At 34.8% G+C, this 17,510-nt stretch overlaps 1 protein-coding gene across 1 annotated transcript in view; it reads left to right on the top strand.

Annotated features, from left to right (window-relative positions):
* The first annotated feature begins 209 nt into the window (after positions 1–209).
* cep19 (centrosomal protein 19) overlaps positions 210–17,510 on the top strand; it is a 20,602-nt gene continuing 3,301 nt past the window's right edge. Inside the window, exon 1 of the mRNA XM_034180474.1 lies at positions 210–469. Coding sequence (XP_034036365.1) covers positions 337–469 — 133 coding nt within the window. The 5' untranslated portion in view covers positions 210–336. The remainder of the gene's footprint in view (positions 470–17,510) is intronic.

Consider the following 17,510-nt stretch of genomic DNA (forward strand, 5'->3'; position numbering starts at 1 on the left):
AAGATTACTTGATTCCATTCAGTCACATGCATCACTATGATTAGTCAAGAATCTCTTGTTTGCGAGACCATGATTCTTAAAAATGCATAGCTTTAAAGCAGGCACATATTAATGGAGGGTACATGAAACAAACGCAGATCAGTCAGGCACAAACTTGAAGTTTTGACCCTTTTGTGTCGAGTCTCGATACACGCATCGAAGCTTTGACGCTTACAAACACTGACAGCTATGCTAACAGCGCTACGCTAATATACAACGCAAACGAGCTCACGTTTGTATTTTTAAATGCGTCAGTGTTTTACTGGTGAACCTAAGTACAAATGTTTAATGTGACAGATGATGCGTTTCGAGGCCAAGCGGATGGGGGTGCAGTTCAGTCCCCCCTCAATTGTTCTCATTTATATCGACGAGAAAAGCAAGAAGTTGCGAAAAAGATTAATACCTGTGCGGAACTTCTCAAAGGATTCAGGTAAGATGACGCACCATAAAATAAAAATAAATGGATTTATTCCGAAGGAAATTATTTTGCAAGAGTACAAAGAGTAAACAGTAAACAACTTAGGTAAAGTTAGAAAGATATTCACAGATTCGAAGTTCACGGCTCAATAGATCTGAAGAGAAACGTTGTAGAAAGACAAACCACTAGTTTCTAACCTCAGGAAGGTAGACAACGAGCTACAACCTTATTTTTATCCATATGAGCCGTCCTCTGAGCTGAAAAAAATAATTGATCTGAACAGGCAGCCGGCAGAGAAACAGAAGCTTAGGGACCGTCCACAAAGTGCATACATGGAAAAAAAAGACACCAGAAAATTATTGAATAAATCATTGTAATAAGGAGTGATATCACCAAATTACTGCACACAACAGTGGTGTCCGTGCTGATTATACTACAACACTCACTTTTGGAAAAAGTCATTTTAAAAAAATTTGGAGAATTTTTCATTGTTATATTTTCAATAGCATCAAAGTCATAAGGTGTAGTGACACAAAATTTGCTGCATACAACAGTGGTGTCCTGCTGATTATACGACAACACTCACTTTGGAAAAAGTCATTTTAAAAAAATTTGGAGAATTTTTTATTGTTTAAATTTTCAATAGCATCAAAGTCATAAGGTGTAGTGACACAAAATTTACTGCACACAACAGTGGTGTCCTGCTGATTATACTACAACACTCACTTTTGGAAAAAGTCATTTTCAAAAATTTTGGAGAATTTTTGATTGATTATATTTTCAATAGCATCAAAGTCATAAGGTGTAGTGACACAAAATTTACTGCACACAACAGTGGTGTCGTGCTGATTATACTACAACACTCACTTTGGGAAAAAGTCATTTAAAAAAATTTTGTAGAATTTTTGATTGTTTAAATTTTCAATAGCATCAAAGTCATAAGGTGTAGTGACACAAAATTTACTGCACACAACAGTGGTGTCCTGCTGATTATACGACAACACTCACTTTTGGAAAAAGTCATTTTCAAAAATTTGGGAGAATTTTTGATTGTTTATATTTTCAGTAGCATCAAAGTCATAAGGTGTAGTGACACAAAATTTACTGCACACAACAGTGGTGTCGTGCTGATTATACAACAACACTCACTTTGGGAAAAAGTCATTTTAAAAAAATTTGGAGAATTTTTGATTGTTTAAATTTTCAATAGCATCAAAGTCATAAGGTGTAGTGACACAAAATTTGCTGCATACAACAGTGGTGTCCTGCTGATTATACGACAACACTCACTTTGGAAAAAGTCATTTTAAAAAAATTTGGAGAATTTGTTATTGTTTAAATTTTCAATAGCATCAAAGTCATAAGGTGTAGTGACACAAAATTTACTGCACACAACAGTGGTGTCCTGCTGATTATACTACAACACTCACTTTTGGAAAAAGTCATTTTCAAAAATTTTTTTTGGAGAATTATTTATTGTTTATATTTTCAGTAGCATCAAAGTCATAAGGTGTAGTGACACAAAATTTACTGCACACAACAGTGGTGTCGTGCTGATTATACAACAACACTCACTTTGGGAAAAAGTCATTTTAAAAAAATTTGGAGAATTTTTGATTGTTTAAATTTTCAATAGCATCAAAGTCATAAGGTGTAGTGACACAAAATTTGCTGCATACAACAGTGGTGTCCTGCTGATTATACGACAACACTCACTTTGGAAAAAGTCATTTTAAAAAAAATTTGGAGAATTTGTTATTGTTTAAATTTTCAATAGCATCAAAGTCATAAGGTGTAGTGACACAAAATTTACTGCACACAACAGTGGTGTCCTGCTGATTATACTACAACACTCACTTTGGAAAAAGTCATTTTCAAAAATTTTGGAGAATTTTTGATTGTTTATATTTTCAATAGCCTCAAAGTCATAAGGTGTAGTGACACAGAATTTACTGCACACAACAGTGGTGTACTGCTGATTATACGACAACACTCACTTTGGGAAAAAGTCATTTTCAAAAATTTGGAGAATTTTTGATTGTTTATATTTTCAATAGCATCAAAGTCATAAGGTGTAGTGACACAGAATTTACTGCACACAACAGTGGTGTACTGCTGATTATACGACAACACTCACTTTTGGAAAAAGTCATTTTCAAAAATTTTGGAGAATTTTTGATTGTTTATTTTCAATAGCATCAAAGTCATAAGGTGTAGTGACACAAAATTTACTGCACACAACAGTGGTGTCCTGCTGATTATACTACAACACTCACTTTTGGAAAAAGTCATTTTAAAAAATTTTGGAGAATTTTTGATTGTTTATATTTTCAATAGCATCAAAGTCATAAGGTGTAGTGACACAAAATTTTCTGCACACAACAGTGGTGTACTGCTGATTATACGACAACACTCTTGGAAAAAGTCATTTTCAAAAATTTTGGAGAATTTTTGATTGTTTATATTTTCAATAGCATCAAAGTCATAAGGTGTAGTGACACAAAATTTACTGCACACAACAGTGGTGTCCTGCTGATTATACGACAACACTCACTTTGGAAAAAGTCATTTTCAAAAATTTTGGAGAATTTTTGATTGATTATATTTTCAATAGCATCAAAGTCATAAGGTGTAGTGACACAAAATTTACTGCACACAACAGTGGTGTCGTGCTGATTATACTACAACACTCACTTTGGAAAAAGTCATTTTCAAAAATTTGGGAGAATTTTTGATTGTTTATATTTTCAGTAGCATCAAAGTCATAAGGTGTAGTGACACAAAATTTACTGCACACAACAGTGGTGTCGTGCTGATTATACAACAACACTCACTTTGGGAAAAAGTCATTTTAAAAAAATTTGGAGAATTTTTGATTGTTTATATTTTCAGTAGCATCAAAGTCATAAGGTGTAGTGACACAAAATTTACTGCACACAACAGTGGTGTCGTGTTGATTATACAACAACACTCACTTTGGGGAAAAAGTCATTTTAAAAAAATTTGGAGAATTTGTTATTGTTTAAATTTTCAATAGCATCAAAGTCATAAGGTGTAGTGACACAAAATTTACTGCACACAACAGTGGTGTCCTGCTGATTATACTACAACACTCACTTTTGGAAAAAGTCATTTTCAAAAATTTGGGAGAATTTTTGATTGTTTATATTTTCAGTAGCATCAAAGTCATAAGGTGTAGTGACACAAAATTTACTGCACACAACAGTGGTGTCGTGCTGATTATACAACACTCACTTTGGGAAAAAGTCATTTTAAAAAAATTTGGAGAATTTTTGATTGTTTAAATTTTCAATAGCATCGAAGTCATAAGGTGTAGTGACACAAAATTTGCTGCATACAACAGTGGTGTCCTGCTGATTATACTACAACACTCACTTTTGGAAAAAGTCATTTTCAAAAATTTTGGAGAATTTTTGATTGATTATATTTTCAATAGCATCAAAGTCATAAGGTGTAGTGACACAAAAATAATCAGCACGACACCACTGTTGTGTGCAGTAAATTTTGTCACTACACCTTATGACTTTGATGCTACTGAAAATATAAACAATCAAAAATTCTCCCAAATTTTTGAAAATGACTTTTTCCAAAAGTGAGTGTTGTCGTATAGTCAGCAGGACACCACTGTTGTGTGCAGTAAATTTTGTGTCACTACACCCTATGACTTTGATGCTGTTGAAAATTTAAACAATCAAAAATTCTACAAAATTTTTTTAAATTACTTTTTCCCAAAGTGAATGTTGTAGTATAATCAGCACGACACCACTGTTGTGTGCTGATTATACTACAACACTCACTTTGGGAAAAAGTCATTTAAAAAAATTTTGGAGAATTTTTGATTGTTTATATTTTCAATAGCCTCAAGTCATAAGGTGTAGTGACACAAAATTTACTGCACACAACAGTGGTGTCGTGCTGATTATACGACAACACTCACTTTTGGAAAAAGTCATTTTCAAAAATTGGGAGAATTTTTGATTGTTTATATTTTCAGTAGCATCAAAGTCATAAGGTGTAGTGACACAAAATTTACTGCACACAACAGTGGTGTCCTGCTGATTATACTACAACACTCACTTTGGGAAAAAGTCATTTAAAAAAAATTTTGGAGAATTTTTGATTGTTTATATTTTCAATAGCATCAAAGTCATAAGGTGTAGTGACACAAAATTTGCTGCATACAACAGTGGTGTCCTGCTGATTATACGACAACACTCACTTTGGAAAAAGTCATTTTCAAAAATTTGGGAGAATTTTTGATTGTTTATATTTTCAGTAGCATCAAAGTCATAAGGTGTAGTGACACAAAATTTACTGCACACAACAGTGGTGTCGTGCTGATTATACAACAACACTCACTTTGGGAAAAAGTCATTTTAAAAAAATTTGGAGAATTTTTGATTGTTTAAATTTTCAATAGCATCAAAGTCATAAGGTGTAGTGACACAAAATTTGCTGCACACAACAGTGGTGTCCTGCTGATTATACGACAACACTCACTTTGGAAAAAGTCATTTAAAAAAAATTTGGAGAATTTTTTATTGTTTAAATTTTCAATAGCATCAAAGTCATAAGGTGTAGTGACACAAAATTTACTGCACACAACAGTGGTGTCGTGCTGATTATACTACAACACTCACTTTTGGAAAAAGTCATTTTCAAAAATTTGGAGAATTTTTGATTGTTTATATTTTCAATAGCATCAAAGTCATAAGGTGTAGTGACACAAAATTTACTGCACACAACAGTGGTGTCGTGCTGATTATACTACAACACTCACTTTGGAAAAAGTCATTTTCAAAAAATTTGGAGAATTTTTGATTGTTTAAATTTTCAATAGCATCAAAGTCATAAGGTGTAGTGACACAAAATTTACTGCACACAACAGTGGTGTCCTGCTGATTATACGACAACACTCACTTTTGGAAAAAGTCATTTTCAAAAATTTGGGAGAATTTTTGATTGTTTATATTTTCAGTAGCATCAAAGTCATAAGGTGTAGTGACACAAAATTTACTGCACACAACAGTGGTGTCGTGCTGATTATACAACAACACTCACTTTGGGAAAAAGTCATTTTAAAAAAATTTGGAGAATTTTTGATTGTTTAAATTTTCAATAGCATCAAAGTCATAAGGTGTAGTGACACAAAATTTGCTGCATACAACAGTGGTGTCCTGCTGATTATACAACAACACTCACTTTGGAAAAAGTCATTTAAAAAAAAATTGGAGAATTTGTTATTGTTTAAATTTTCAATAGCATCAAAGTCATAAGGTGTAGTGACACAAAATTTACTGCACACAACAGTGGTGTCCTGCTGATTATACTACAACACTCACTTTGGAAAAAGTCATTTTAAAAAAATTTGGAGAATTTTTGATTGTTTATATTTTCAGTAGCATCAAAGTCATAAGGTGTAGTGACACAAAATTTACTGCACACAACAGTGGTGTCGTGCTGATTATACAACACTCACTTTGGGAAAAAGTCATTTTAAAAAAATTTGGAGAATTTTTGATTGTTTAAATTTTCAATAGCATCAAAGTCATAAGGTGTAGTGACACAAAATTTGCTGCATACAACAGTGGTGTCCTGCTGATTATACGACAACACTCACTTTGGAAAAAGTCATTTTAAAAAAAAAATTTGGAGAATTTGTTATTGTTTAATTTTCAATAGCATCAAAGTCATAAGGTGTAGTGACACAAAATTTACTGCACACAACAGTGGTGTCGTGCTGATTATACTACAACACTCACTTTGGGAAAAAGTCATTTTCAAAAATTTTGGAGAATTTTTGATTGTTTATATTTTCAATAGCATCAAAGTCATAAGGTGTAGTGACACAAAATTTACTGCACACAACAGTGGTGTCGTGCTGATTATACTACAACACTCACTTTGGGAAAAAGTCATTTTAAAAAATTTGGGAGAATTTTTGATTGTTTATATTTTCAATAGCATCAAAGTCATAAGGTGTAGTGACACAAAATTTACTGCACACAACAGTGGTGTCGTGCTGATTATACAACAACACTCACTTTGGGAAAAAGTCATTTTAAAAAAATTTGGAGAATTTTTGATTGTTTAAATTTTCAATAGCATCAAAGTCATAAGGTGTAGTGACACAAAATTTACTGCACACAACAGTGGTGTCCTGCTGATTATACTACAACACTCACTTTTGGAAAAAGTCATTTTCAAAAATTTGGAGAATTTTTGATTGTTTATATTTTCAATAGCATCAAAGTCATAAGGTGTAGTGACACAAAATTTACTGCACACAACAGTGGTGTCGTGCTGATTATACAACAACACTCACTTTGGGAAAAAGTCATTTTCAAAAATTTGGAGAATTTTTGATTGTTTATATTTTCAATAGCATCAAAGTCATAAGGTGTAGTGACACAAAATTTACTGCACACAACAGTGGTGTCGTGCTGATTATACAACAACACTCACTTTTGGAAAAAGTCATTTTCAAAAAATTTGGGAGAATTTTTGATTGTTTAATTTTCAGTAGCATCAAAGTCATAAGGTGTAGTGACACAAAATTTACTGCACACAACAGTGGTGTCGTGCTGATTATACAACAACACTCACTTTGGAAAAAGTCATTTTAAAAAAATTTGGAGAATTTTTGATTGTTTATATTTTCAGTAGCATCAAAGTCATAAGGTGTAGTGACACAAAATTTACTGCACACAACAGTGGTGTCCTGCTGATTATACTACAACACTCACTTTGGGAAAAAGTCATTTTAAAAAAAATTTGGAGAATTTTTGATTGTTTATATTTTCAATAGCATCAAAGTCATAAGGTGTAGTGACACAAAATTTACTGCACACAACAGTGGTGTCGTGCTGATTATACAACAACACTCACTTTGGGAAAAAGTCATTTTAAAAAAATTTGGAGAATTTTTGATTGTTTAAATTTTCAATAGCATCAAAGTCATAAGGTGTAGTGACACAAAATTTACTGCATACAACAGTGGTGTCGTGCTGATTATACGACAACACTCACTTTGGAAAAAGTCATTTAAAAAAAATTTGGAGAATTTGTTATTGTTTAAATTTTCAATAGCATCAAAGTCATAAGGTGTAGTGACACAAAATTTACTGCACACAACAGTGGTGTCCTGCTGATTATACTACAACACTCACTTTTGGAAAAAGTCATTTTCAAAAATTTGGAGAATTTTTGATTGTTTATATTTTCAATAGCATCAAAGTCATAAGGTGTAGTGACACAAAATTTACTGCACACAACAGTGGTGTCGTGCTGATTATACAACAACACTCACTTTGGGAAAAAGTCATTTTAAAAAAAATTTGGAGAATTTTTGATTGTTTAAATTTTCAATAGCATCAAAGTCATAAGGTGTAGTGACACAAAATTTGCTGCATACAACAGTGGTGTCCTGCTGATTATACGACAACACTCACTTTGGAAAAAGTCATTTAAAAAAAAAAATTGGAGAATTTGTTATTGTTTAAATTTTCAATAGCATCAAAGTCATAAGGTGTAGTGACACAAAATTTACTGCACACAACAGTGGTGTCCTGCTGATTATACTACAACATGCACTTTGGGAAAAAGTCATTTAAAAAAAATTTTGGAGAATTTTTGATTGTTTATATTTTCAATAGCCTCAAAGTCATAAGGTGTAGTGACACAAAATTTACTGCACACAACAGTGGTGTCGTGCTGATTATACAACACTCACTTTGGGAAAAAGTCATTTTAAAAAAATTTGGAGAATTTTTGATTGTTTAAATTTTCAATAGCATCAAAGTCATAAGGTGTAGTGACACAAAATTTGCTGCATACAACAGTGGTGTCCTGCTGATTATACGACAACACTCACTTTGGAAAAAGTCATTTTAAAAAAAAATTGGAGAATTTGTTATTGTTTAAATTTTCAATAGCATCAAAGTCATAAGGTGTAGTGACACAAAATTTACTGCACACAACAGTGGTGTCCTGCTGATTATACTACAACACTCACTTTTGGAAAAAGTCATTTTCAAAAATTTGGGAGAATTTTTGATTGTTTATATTTTCAGTAGCATCAAAGTCATAAGGTGTAGTGACACAAAATTTACTGCACACAACAGTGGTGTCGTGCTGATTATACAACACTCACTTTGGGAAAAAGTCATTTTAAAAAAATTTGGAGAATTTTTGATTGTTTAAATTTTCAATAGCATCAAAGTCATAAGGTGTAGTGACACAAAATTTGCTGCATACAACAGTGGTGTCCTGCTGATTATACGACAACACTCACTTTGGAAAAAGTCATTTTAAAAAAAAAATTTGGAGAATTTGTTATTGTTTAAATTTTCAATAGCATCAAAGTCATAAGGTGTAGTGACACAAAATTTACTGCACACAACAGTGGTGTCGTGCTGATTATACAACAACACTCACTTTGGGGAAAAAGTCATTTTCAAAAATTTGGGAGAATTTTTGATTGTTTATTTTCAATAGCATCAAAGTCATAAGGTGTAGTGACACAAAATTTACTGCACACAACAGTGGTGTCGTGCTGATTATACGACAACACTCACTTTTGGAAAAAGTCATTTTCAAAAATTTGGGAGCATTTTTGATTGTTTATATTTTCAGTAGCATCAAAGTCATAAGGTGTAGTGACACAAAATTTACTGCACACAACAGTGGTGTCGTGCTGATTATACAACAACACTCACTTTGGGAAAAAGTCATTTTAAAAAAAATTTGGAGAATTTTTGATTGATTAAATTTTCAATAGCATCAAAGTCATAAGGTGTAGTGACACAAAATTTACTGCACACAACAGTGGTGTCCTGCTGATTATACTACAACACTCACTTTGGAAAAAGTCATTTTCAAAAATTTGGAGAATTTTTGATTGTTTAATTTTCAGTAGCATCAAAGTCATAAGGTGTAGTGACACAAAATTTACTGCACACAACAGTGGTGTCCTGCTGATTATACAACAACACTCACTTTGGAAAAAGTCATTTTAAAAAATTTGGAGAATTTTTGATTGTTTATATTTTCAATAGCATCAAAGTCATAAGGTGTAGTGACACAAAATTTACTGCACACAACAGTGGTGTCGTGCTGATTATACGACAACACTCACTTTGGGAAAAAGTCATTTTAAAAAAATTTGGAGAATTTTTGATTGTTTAAATTTTCAATAGCATCAAAGTCATAAGGTGTAGTGACACAAAATTTGCTGCATACAACAGTGGTGTCCTGCTGATTATACGACAACACTCACTTTGGAAAAAGTCATTTAAAAAAAAAAAATTGGAGAATTTGTTATTGTTTAAATTTTCAATAGCATCAAAGTCATAAGGTGTAGTGACACAAAATTTACTGCACACAACAGTGGTGTCCTGCTGATTATACTACAACACTCACTTTTGGAAAAAGTCATTTTCAAAAATTTTGGAGAATTTTTGATTGATTATATTTTCAATAGCATCAAAGTCATAAGGTGTAGTGACACAAAATTTACTGCACACAACAGTGGTGTCGTGCTGATTATACTACAACATTCACTTTGGGAAAAAGTCATTTAAAAAAAATTTTGGAGAATTTTTGATTGTTTATATTTTCAATAGCATCAAAGTCATAAGGTGTAGTGACACAAAATTTACTGCACACAACAGTGGTGTCGTGCTGATTATACAACAACACTCACTTTGGGAAAAAGTCATTTTCAAAAATTTGGGAGAATTTTTGATTGTTTATATTTTCAGTAGCATCAAAGTCATAAGGTGTAGTGACACAAAATTTACTGCACACAACAGTGGTGTCCTGCTGATTATACGACAACACTCACTTTGGAAAAAGTCATTTTCAAAAATTTTGGAGAATTTGTTATTGTTTAAATTTTCAATAGCATCAAAGTCATAAGGTGTAGTGACACAAAATTTACTGCACACAACAGTGGTGTCCTGCTGATTATACTACAACACTCACTTTTGGAAAAAGTCATTTTCAAAAATTTGGGAGAATTTTTGATTGTTTATATTTTCAGTAGCATCAAAGTCATAAGGTGTAGTGACACAAAATTTACTGCACACAACAGTGGTGTCGTGCTGATTATACAACACTCACTTTGGGAAAAAGTCATTTTAAAAAAATTTGGAGAATTTTTGATTGTTTAAATTTTCAATAGCATCAAAGTCATAAGGTGTAGTGACACAAAATTTGCTGCATACAACAGTGGTGTCCTGCTGATTATACGACAACACTCACTTTGGAAAAAGTCATTTAAAAAAAAAAAATTGGAGAATTTGTTATTGTTTAAATTTTCAATAGCATCAAAGTCATAAGGTGTAGTGACACAAAATTTACTGCACACAACAGTGGTGTCCTGCTGATTATACTACAGCACTCACTTTGGAAAAAGTCATTTTCAAAAATTTGGGAGAATTTTTGATTGTTTATATTTTCAGTAGCATCAAAGTCATAAGGTGTAGTGACACAAAATTTACTGCACACAACAGTGGTGTCGTGCTGATTATACAACACTTACTTTGGGAAAAAGTCATTTTAAAAAAATTTGGAGAATTTTTGATTGTTTAAATTTTCAATAGCATCAAAGTCATAAGGTGTAGTGACACAAAATTTACTGCACACAACAGTGGTGTCCTGCTGATTATACGACAACACTCACTTTGGAAAAAGTCATTTTAAAAAAAAAATTGGAGAATTTGTTATTGTTTAAATTTTCAATAGCATCAAAGTCATAAGGTGTAGTGACACAAAATTTACTGCACACAACAGTGGTGTCGTGCTGATTATACAACAACACTCACTTTGGGAAAAAGTCATTTTAAAAAAATTTGGAGAATTTTTGATTGTTTAAATTTTCAATAGCATCAAAGTCATAAGGTGTAGTGACACAAAATTTGCTGCATACAACAGTGGTGTCCTGCTGATTATACGACAACACTCACTTTGGAAAAAGTCATTTTAAAAAAATTTTGGAGAATTTTTGATTGTTTAAATTTTCAACAGCATCAAAGTAATAAGGTGTAGTGTCACCAAATTCACTGCACACAACAGTGGTGTCCTGCTGATTATACTACAACACTCACTTTTGGAAAAAGTCATTTTCTAAAATTTTGGAGAATTTTTTATTGTTTATATTTTCAATAGCATCAAAGGCATAAGGTGTAGTGACACAAAGTTTACTGCACACAGCAGTGGTGTCCTGCTGATTATACTACAGGACTCAGTTTGGAAAAAAAGTAATTTAAAAAAATTTGGGGGGATTTTTCACTATTTAAATTTTCAATAGCATCAAAGTCATAAAGCGTAGTGACACAAAATGTACTGCACACAACAGTGGTGTCCTGCTAGTTATACTACAATACTCAGTTTGGAAAAATGTCATTGTTTAAAATTTGAGAGATGTTTGTTGTTTAAATTTACAATTGTGTCAGTGTTAGAAGGTGTAATGACACAAAATTTCCTGCACACGTCTGCTTAGATTAGATAGAACTTTTTGTGATCTCTTAGGAAAACTCCCTCAGGGAAACCGAGGTTCCAGCAGCACTGTATAGCATCACACAGGGTAAGAAGCACACAAAGTATCAAAAGTGAAAGTAAAAAAAAAAAAGTTTGTAAATATAAATACCAGACATACGGATCAATACTGGTTTACTGGCTCCTACTGTTTCTCTCCTTCCCATCATCGGTCTTCCTGTTACTCCTCCTCCCCCAGTGAGGCGTTCTCCAGTCTGATTGCATGAGGGACAAAGGAGTTTTCCAGTCTGTTGGTCCTGCACTTAAGAAGGAGCAGTCTGTGGCTGAAGAGGCTCCTCTGGTTACTAATGACAGTGTGCAGAAAGTGACTGACATCTTCCATAATATCCAGCAGTTTGTCCAGTGTTCTCTTCTCTGCCAGCATCACCAGAGAGCCTAGCTTCATGCCAACCACAGAGTCAGTCCACCTGGTCAGTTTGTCCAGCCTGAATGTGTCCTCCTTGGATATGCTGCACTCCCCGAGCACACCAAAGTTTAAAAGAGGACGGTGGCTACTATGGACTGGTAGAACATCTACAGGATTTTCCTGTTAAACGGCTGCAGCCTCTTCAGAAAGTCCAGCTTGCTCTGTCCCTTCCTGTACAGGTGGTTGGTGTGGTTTGTCCAGTACAGTTTGATGTCCAGCCACAGCCTGAGGTACTTCTAGGAATCCACAGCCTCCACCTCAGCTCCCTGGATCAGAACTGGTTGTGGATTTGGTCTGGACTTCCAAAAATCAATGACCAGCTCCTTTGTCTTTTAGGTTTTGAGCTGTAGATGGTTTCTGTCGCACCAGGCAGCAAAGTCCTTCACTAGGCTCCTGTACTCCTCCTCTCTGTCATCCCTGATGCATCCAACAATGGTTTTGTCATGAACTTCTGAATGTGACACAGCTCAGAGTTGTAGCAGAAGTCTAAGGTCTACAGGGTGAAGAGAAGAAGGGCCAGCACCGTGCCCTGGGGTGTGCTGGTGCTGTCAATTACAACGTCAGATATGGTGTCCCTCAGCCTGACATACTGCCTGTCTGTGAGGTAGCTGGAGATCCAAGTGACCAGGCAGGGGTCCACTCACATCCTGTTCAGTTTGTCCTGGAGCACAACGGGCTGGATGGTGTTGAAGGAACTCGAGAAGTCCAGGAAGAGAATCCTCACTGTGCCATTTCCCATTATCCAGGTGTGAGTGGACTTGTAGCAGGTAGAGGATGGCATCCTCCACACCAACAGCTGCACTATATACAAACTGCAGACAGTCATGGGTGTGTTGCACCTGGGGTTTGAGGGAGTCGAGGAAGAACCACTCCAACTTCATCAGGTGTGGAGTGAGTGCCACTGGTCGGAAGTCATTCAGCTGGCTGGGCTGGTTCTTCTAAAGAACTGGAAGGATGCATGAAGTCTAACTGAGGGTGGGCACTCTCCCTCACTGCAGGCTAGGGAGAAGATATGTCATAGCGGTTCTCCCAGTTCAGTTGCGCAGGTCTTCAGTAGTCGGGGACATACCTTGCGTGGGCCTGCCGCTTTCATGGGATGAAGTTTCCTTGGCTGTTCTCTGACTTGGTCCACAGTGATTTGTGAAGGAGGTTGTGTTGAGATGGGGGAGGTGTCCACCACATCAGCGGTACCCTGCTAGTTATACTACAGCACTTTTATAAGCTGTAGGGTGATGTAAACATCAGCACATATCCATATCATGCTGTTTACACTACAACACTTGGCTTGGAGATTTTGGCTTTCACTCAATGCTGAGGAAGTCTTTATACCTACCAAAAAGGAAACATAATTTCTGTGTCATCACCTTTTAGTAGCAGTGCTCAGTTTGAACAGCAGGGGTCTCTTTTATTTAGTTCATTAATTGTCATAAATTATTACTATATTTCAAAAGTGAGTGCTGTAGTATAATCAGCAGGACACCACTGTTGTGTGCAGTAAATTTTGTGTCACTACACCTTATGACTTTGATGCTATTGAAAATTTAAACAATCAAAAATTCTCCAAAATTTTTGAAAATGACTTTTTCACAAAGTGAGTGCTGTAGTATAATCAGCAGGACACGGCTGTTGTGTGCAGTGAATTTGGCGACACCACACCTTATGACTTTGATGCTATTGAAAATATAATCAATGAAAAATTCTCAATTTTTTTTAAAATGACTTTTTCCCAAAGTGAGTGTTGTAGTATAATCAGCAGGACACCACTGTTGTGTGCAATATAATTGTGTGTCACTACACCTTATGATTTTGATGCTATTGAAAATATAAACAATACAAAATTCTCCAAAATGACTTTTTCCAAAAGTGAGTGCTGTAGTATAATCAGCAGGACACCACTGTTGTGTGCAGTAACGTTTGTGTCACTACACCTTATGACTTTGATGCTATTGAAAATATAATCAATGAAAAATTCTCCAAAATTTTTTAAAATTACTTTTTCCCAAACTGAGTGCTCTGGTATAATCAACAGGACACGGCTGTTGTTTGCAGTGAATTTGGTGACACCACATCTTGTGACTTTGATGCTATTAAAAATTAAAAAAAATTAAAAATTCTGCAGTTTTTCATAATGGCATTTTTCCAAACTGAGCTCTGTAGTATAATCAGCAGGACCCCACTGATGTGTGCAGTGAATTTGGTGATATCACTCCTTATTACAATGATTTATTCAATAATTTTCTGGTGTCTTTTTTTTTTCCCCATGTATGCACTTTGTGGACGGTCCCTAAGCTTCCGTTTCTCTGCCAGCTGCCTGTTCAGATCAGTGTTATTTTTTTCAGCTCAGAGGACGGCTCATATGGATAAAAATAAGGTTGTAGCTCGTTGTCTACCTTCCTGAGGTTAGAAACTAGTGGTGTTTGTTTTTCTACAACGTTTCTTTTCAGATCTATTGAGCTGTGAACTTCGAATCTGTGAATATCTTTCTAACTTTACCTAAGTCAGTAAACAATGGTTTGTTAAACACACAATTACAGAAAGTGTTAGTATTAAATAAAAATCCTTTTTTTTTTTTTTTTTTACAATGAGTACAACAAATTTATGTGAAATGACTAGAAGATATATTGCACAAGATGTCTGACAATATTGCACACAACTCTGAATAACTAACCCTCTTCCTTATGTATTCATCTTGTGGGGGGGGGGGGGATTATTAATTACTTTCACTTTCAAATTCGGATCATAATATTGTCCAGTTGATCCCGCTTTATAAGACTGCTCTTAAAAGAAGTAAGCCACAAACAAAGACAGTGTTTTTATGGGACAAAGACAATATGGAGATACTTAAAGGATCCTTTCTCTGCACTAATTGGGAAATATTTCATGAAATGGAAATAAATGAAGCCACTGAAGTAATAACAGATTACATTAAATTTTGTGTAGACAGTGTTATGAGTAAGAAAGAAGTTACAGTGTACCCAAATAATAAGCCGTATATAACTAAACAGGTGAAAGAGTGTATTAATAGGAAAAAAAATAGCATTTAAGAACAAAGATAGAATGAGTGTGAAAGTGGTACAAAGAGAACTTAATACATTGCTGAAAAAGGCCAGGATATTACACAGGGAAACTATTGAGAAGAACTTTAGCGAATTAGACATTAAAAGGCTGTGGGATAACATCAAGATAATAACAAACACGAATCCAGCTAAAAAGACACTTGCAACAAATGATGATCAAGGAAAAGCAAATGAGTTAAATGTTTTTTTTCTGAGGTTTGAAACACAAGATTTTTCTGATGATTGTAAGAATATTCTGGAAAATCTTCCTGTTGATCAAAATACTAGGATTGTAATCGACTCATGGAGAGTTCAATCAATCTTTAAGAAGGTGTCTACAAAAAAAATCCACCGGCCCAGACGGCATCTCTGCAATGCTTATAAAAGCATGTGCAGAAGAACTGGCCCTTGCTTGGTGTCCTGTCTTCCAGCAGTCCGTAGACCTTCATACTGTACCAACCCTCTGGAAAAGATCCATTATTGTTCCAATCGCCAAAAAATCATGCTCACTTGGAAATAATGACTATAGGCCAATAGCTTTAACATCTGTTGTAAGCAAGTGCTTTGAAAAGATTATGCTATTTTTCCTTAAGACGGTTGTTAACCCTGTACTTGATCCATTCCAATTTGCTTATAGGCAGAGTAGAGGCACTGACGATGCCATTAACAGCTTAACCCACTTTTCACTTAAGCACTTGGAAGATCCTACTGCTTATGCACGGATTTTATTGGTTGATTTCAGCTCAGCCTTTAATACATTACAGCCATACCTGTTGTTGTCCAAGTTAAAGGAAATGAATGTTAACCCACTTTTAATCAGATGGTATCATTCCTTTTTAACTAATAGATTACAACAAGTTAGAGTTAATCAAGCTCTTTCGGTACTCAAATCATCAAATACAGGTGTACCACAAGGCTGTGTCAGTTCTCCTGTTCTCTTCACTCTTTATACTAATAACTGTACAAATAACTACTGCAATAACTTTGTTTTTAAATTTTCTGATGATACAGCTATTTTGAGCCTACTGCACAAAGATTCAAGTCCAACAAAGTACTTCCTTGAAGTGAAACACTTTGTGCAGTGGTGTGATGACAACCACTTGGTTTTAAATGTCAATAAAACCAAGGAAATGATTCTGGATCCAAGGACTGTTGGGGACCATACTCCTGTGGTCATACATGGTATTCCCATTGACCAGGTCAACTCATACAAGTACTTGGGGCTGCACATAGACAATACCTTCAGCTGGACTGCACATGTGGACAGTTTGTGCTCCCGATTCCATCAAAGACTTTATTTCCTTCGTAGACTTCGTTTGTATGGAGTCAATCAGAAAATTATGTTGTTGTTTTACCAGGCAGTGTTAGAGAGCCTAGTTAGGTATGGCATGACTGCCTGGTACGGCAATCTTTCTGTACAATTTTAAAACGAAACTTAACAGACAAATTGATGATGCAATGAAGATAATCGGAAAGAAACAATATCAGTCCCTCAGTTCACTCTATGAAGAGTCTGTTTTGAAAGCAGCTCAGAGGATACTGATGGATTCAGTTCATGTTCTTCACGCAGAGTACACTCTCCTTCCTTCTGGGAGAAGGTACAGAGTTCCTCGGAGTAGACTGAATAGATTTAAAAATTCATTCGTCCCCATGTCTATTAAATTGTTAAACAATAATGTTTAAAATTGGAATTATGCAATATTTATGGTGTTTCTCCTGACTCCTGTCATGTTAATTTGTTATGGATGTGGTTGTGTTTTTATCTGTATTGTTTGTTTTCTCTTTTCTTGTAAGGCACCTAGCATGAGTCCAAGACAAATTTCCCTGAGGGGACAATAAAGTGTATCATATCGTATCGTATACGGTCTAATTGCCACATGTAGGAAAGACCTCCTGTGGCATTCTGTGGTGCTCTAACAGGACGTCATTGTGGCATGCAGGGAGTGGGAGGTGTTGTCCATGATGCTGAGCAGCTTCCTCAGTATCCTCCTCTCTGACAGCTCCACAACAG

The sequence above is a fragment of the Thalassophryne amazonica genome, chromosome 10 (genome assembly GCF_902500255.1).
Source record: "Thalassophryne amazonica chromosome 10, fThaAma1.1, whole genome shotgun sequence".
NCBI lineage: Eukaryota > Metazoa > Chordata > Actinopteri > Batrachoidiformes > Batrachoididae > Thalassophryne > Thalassophryne amazonica.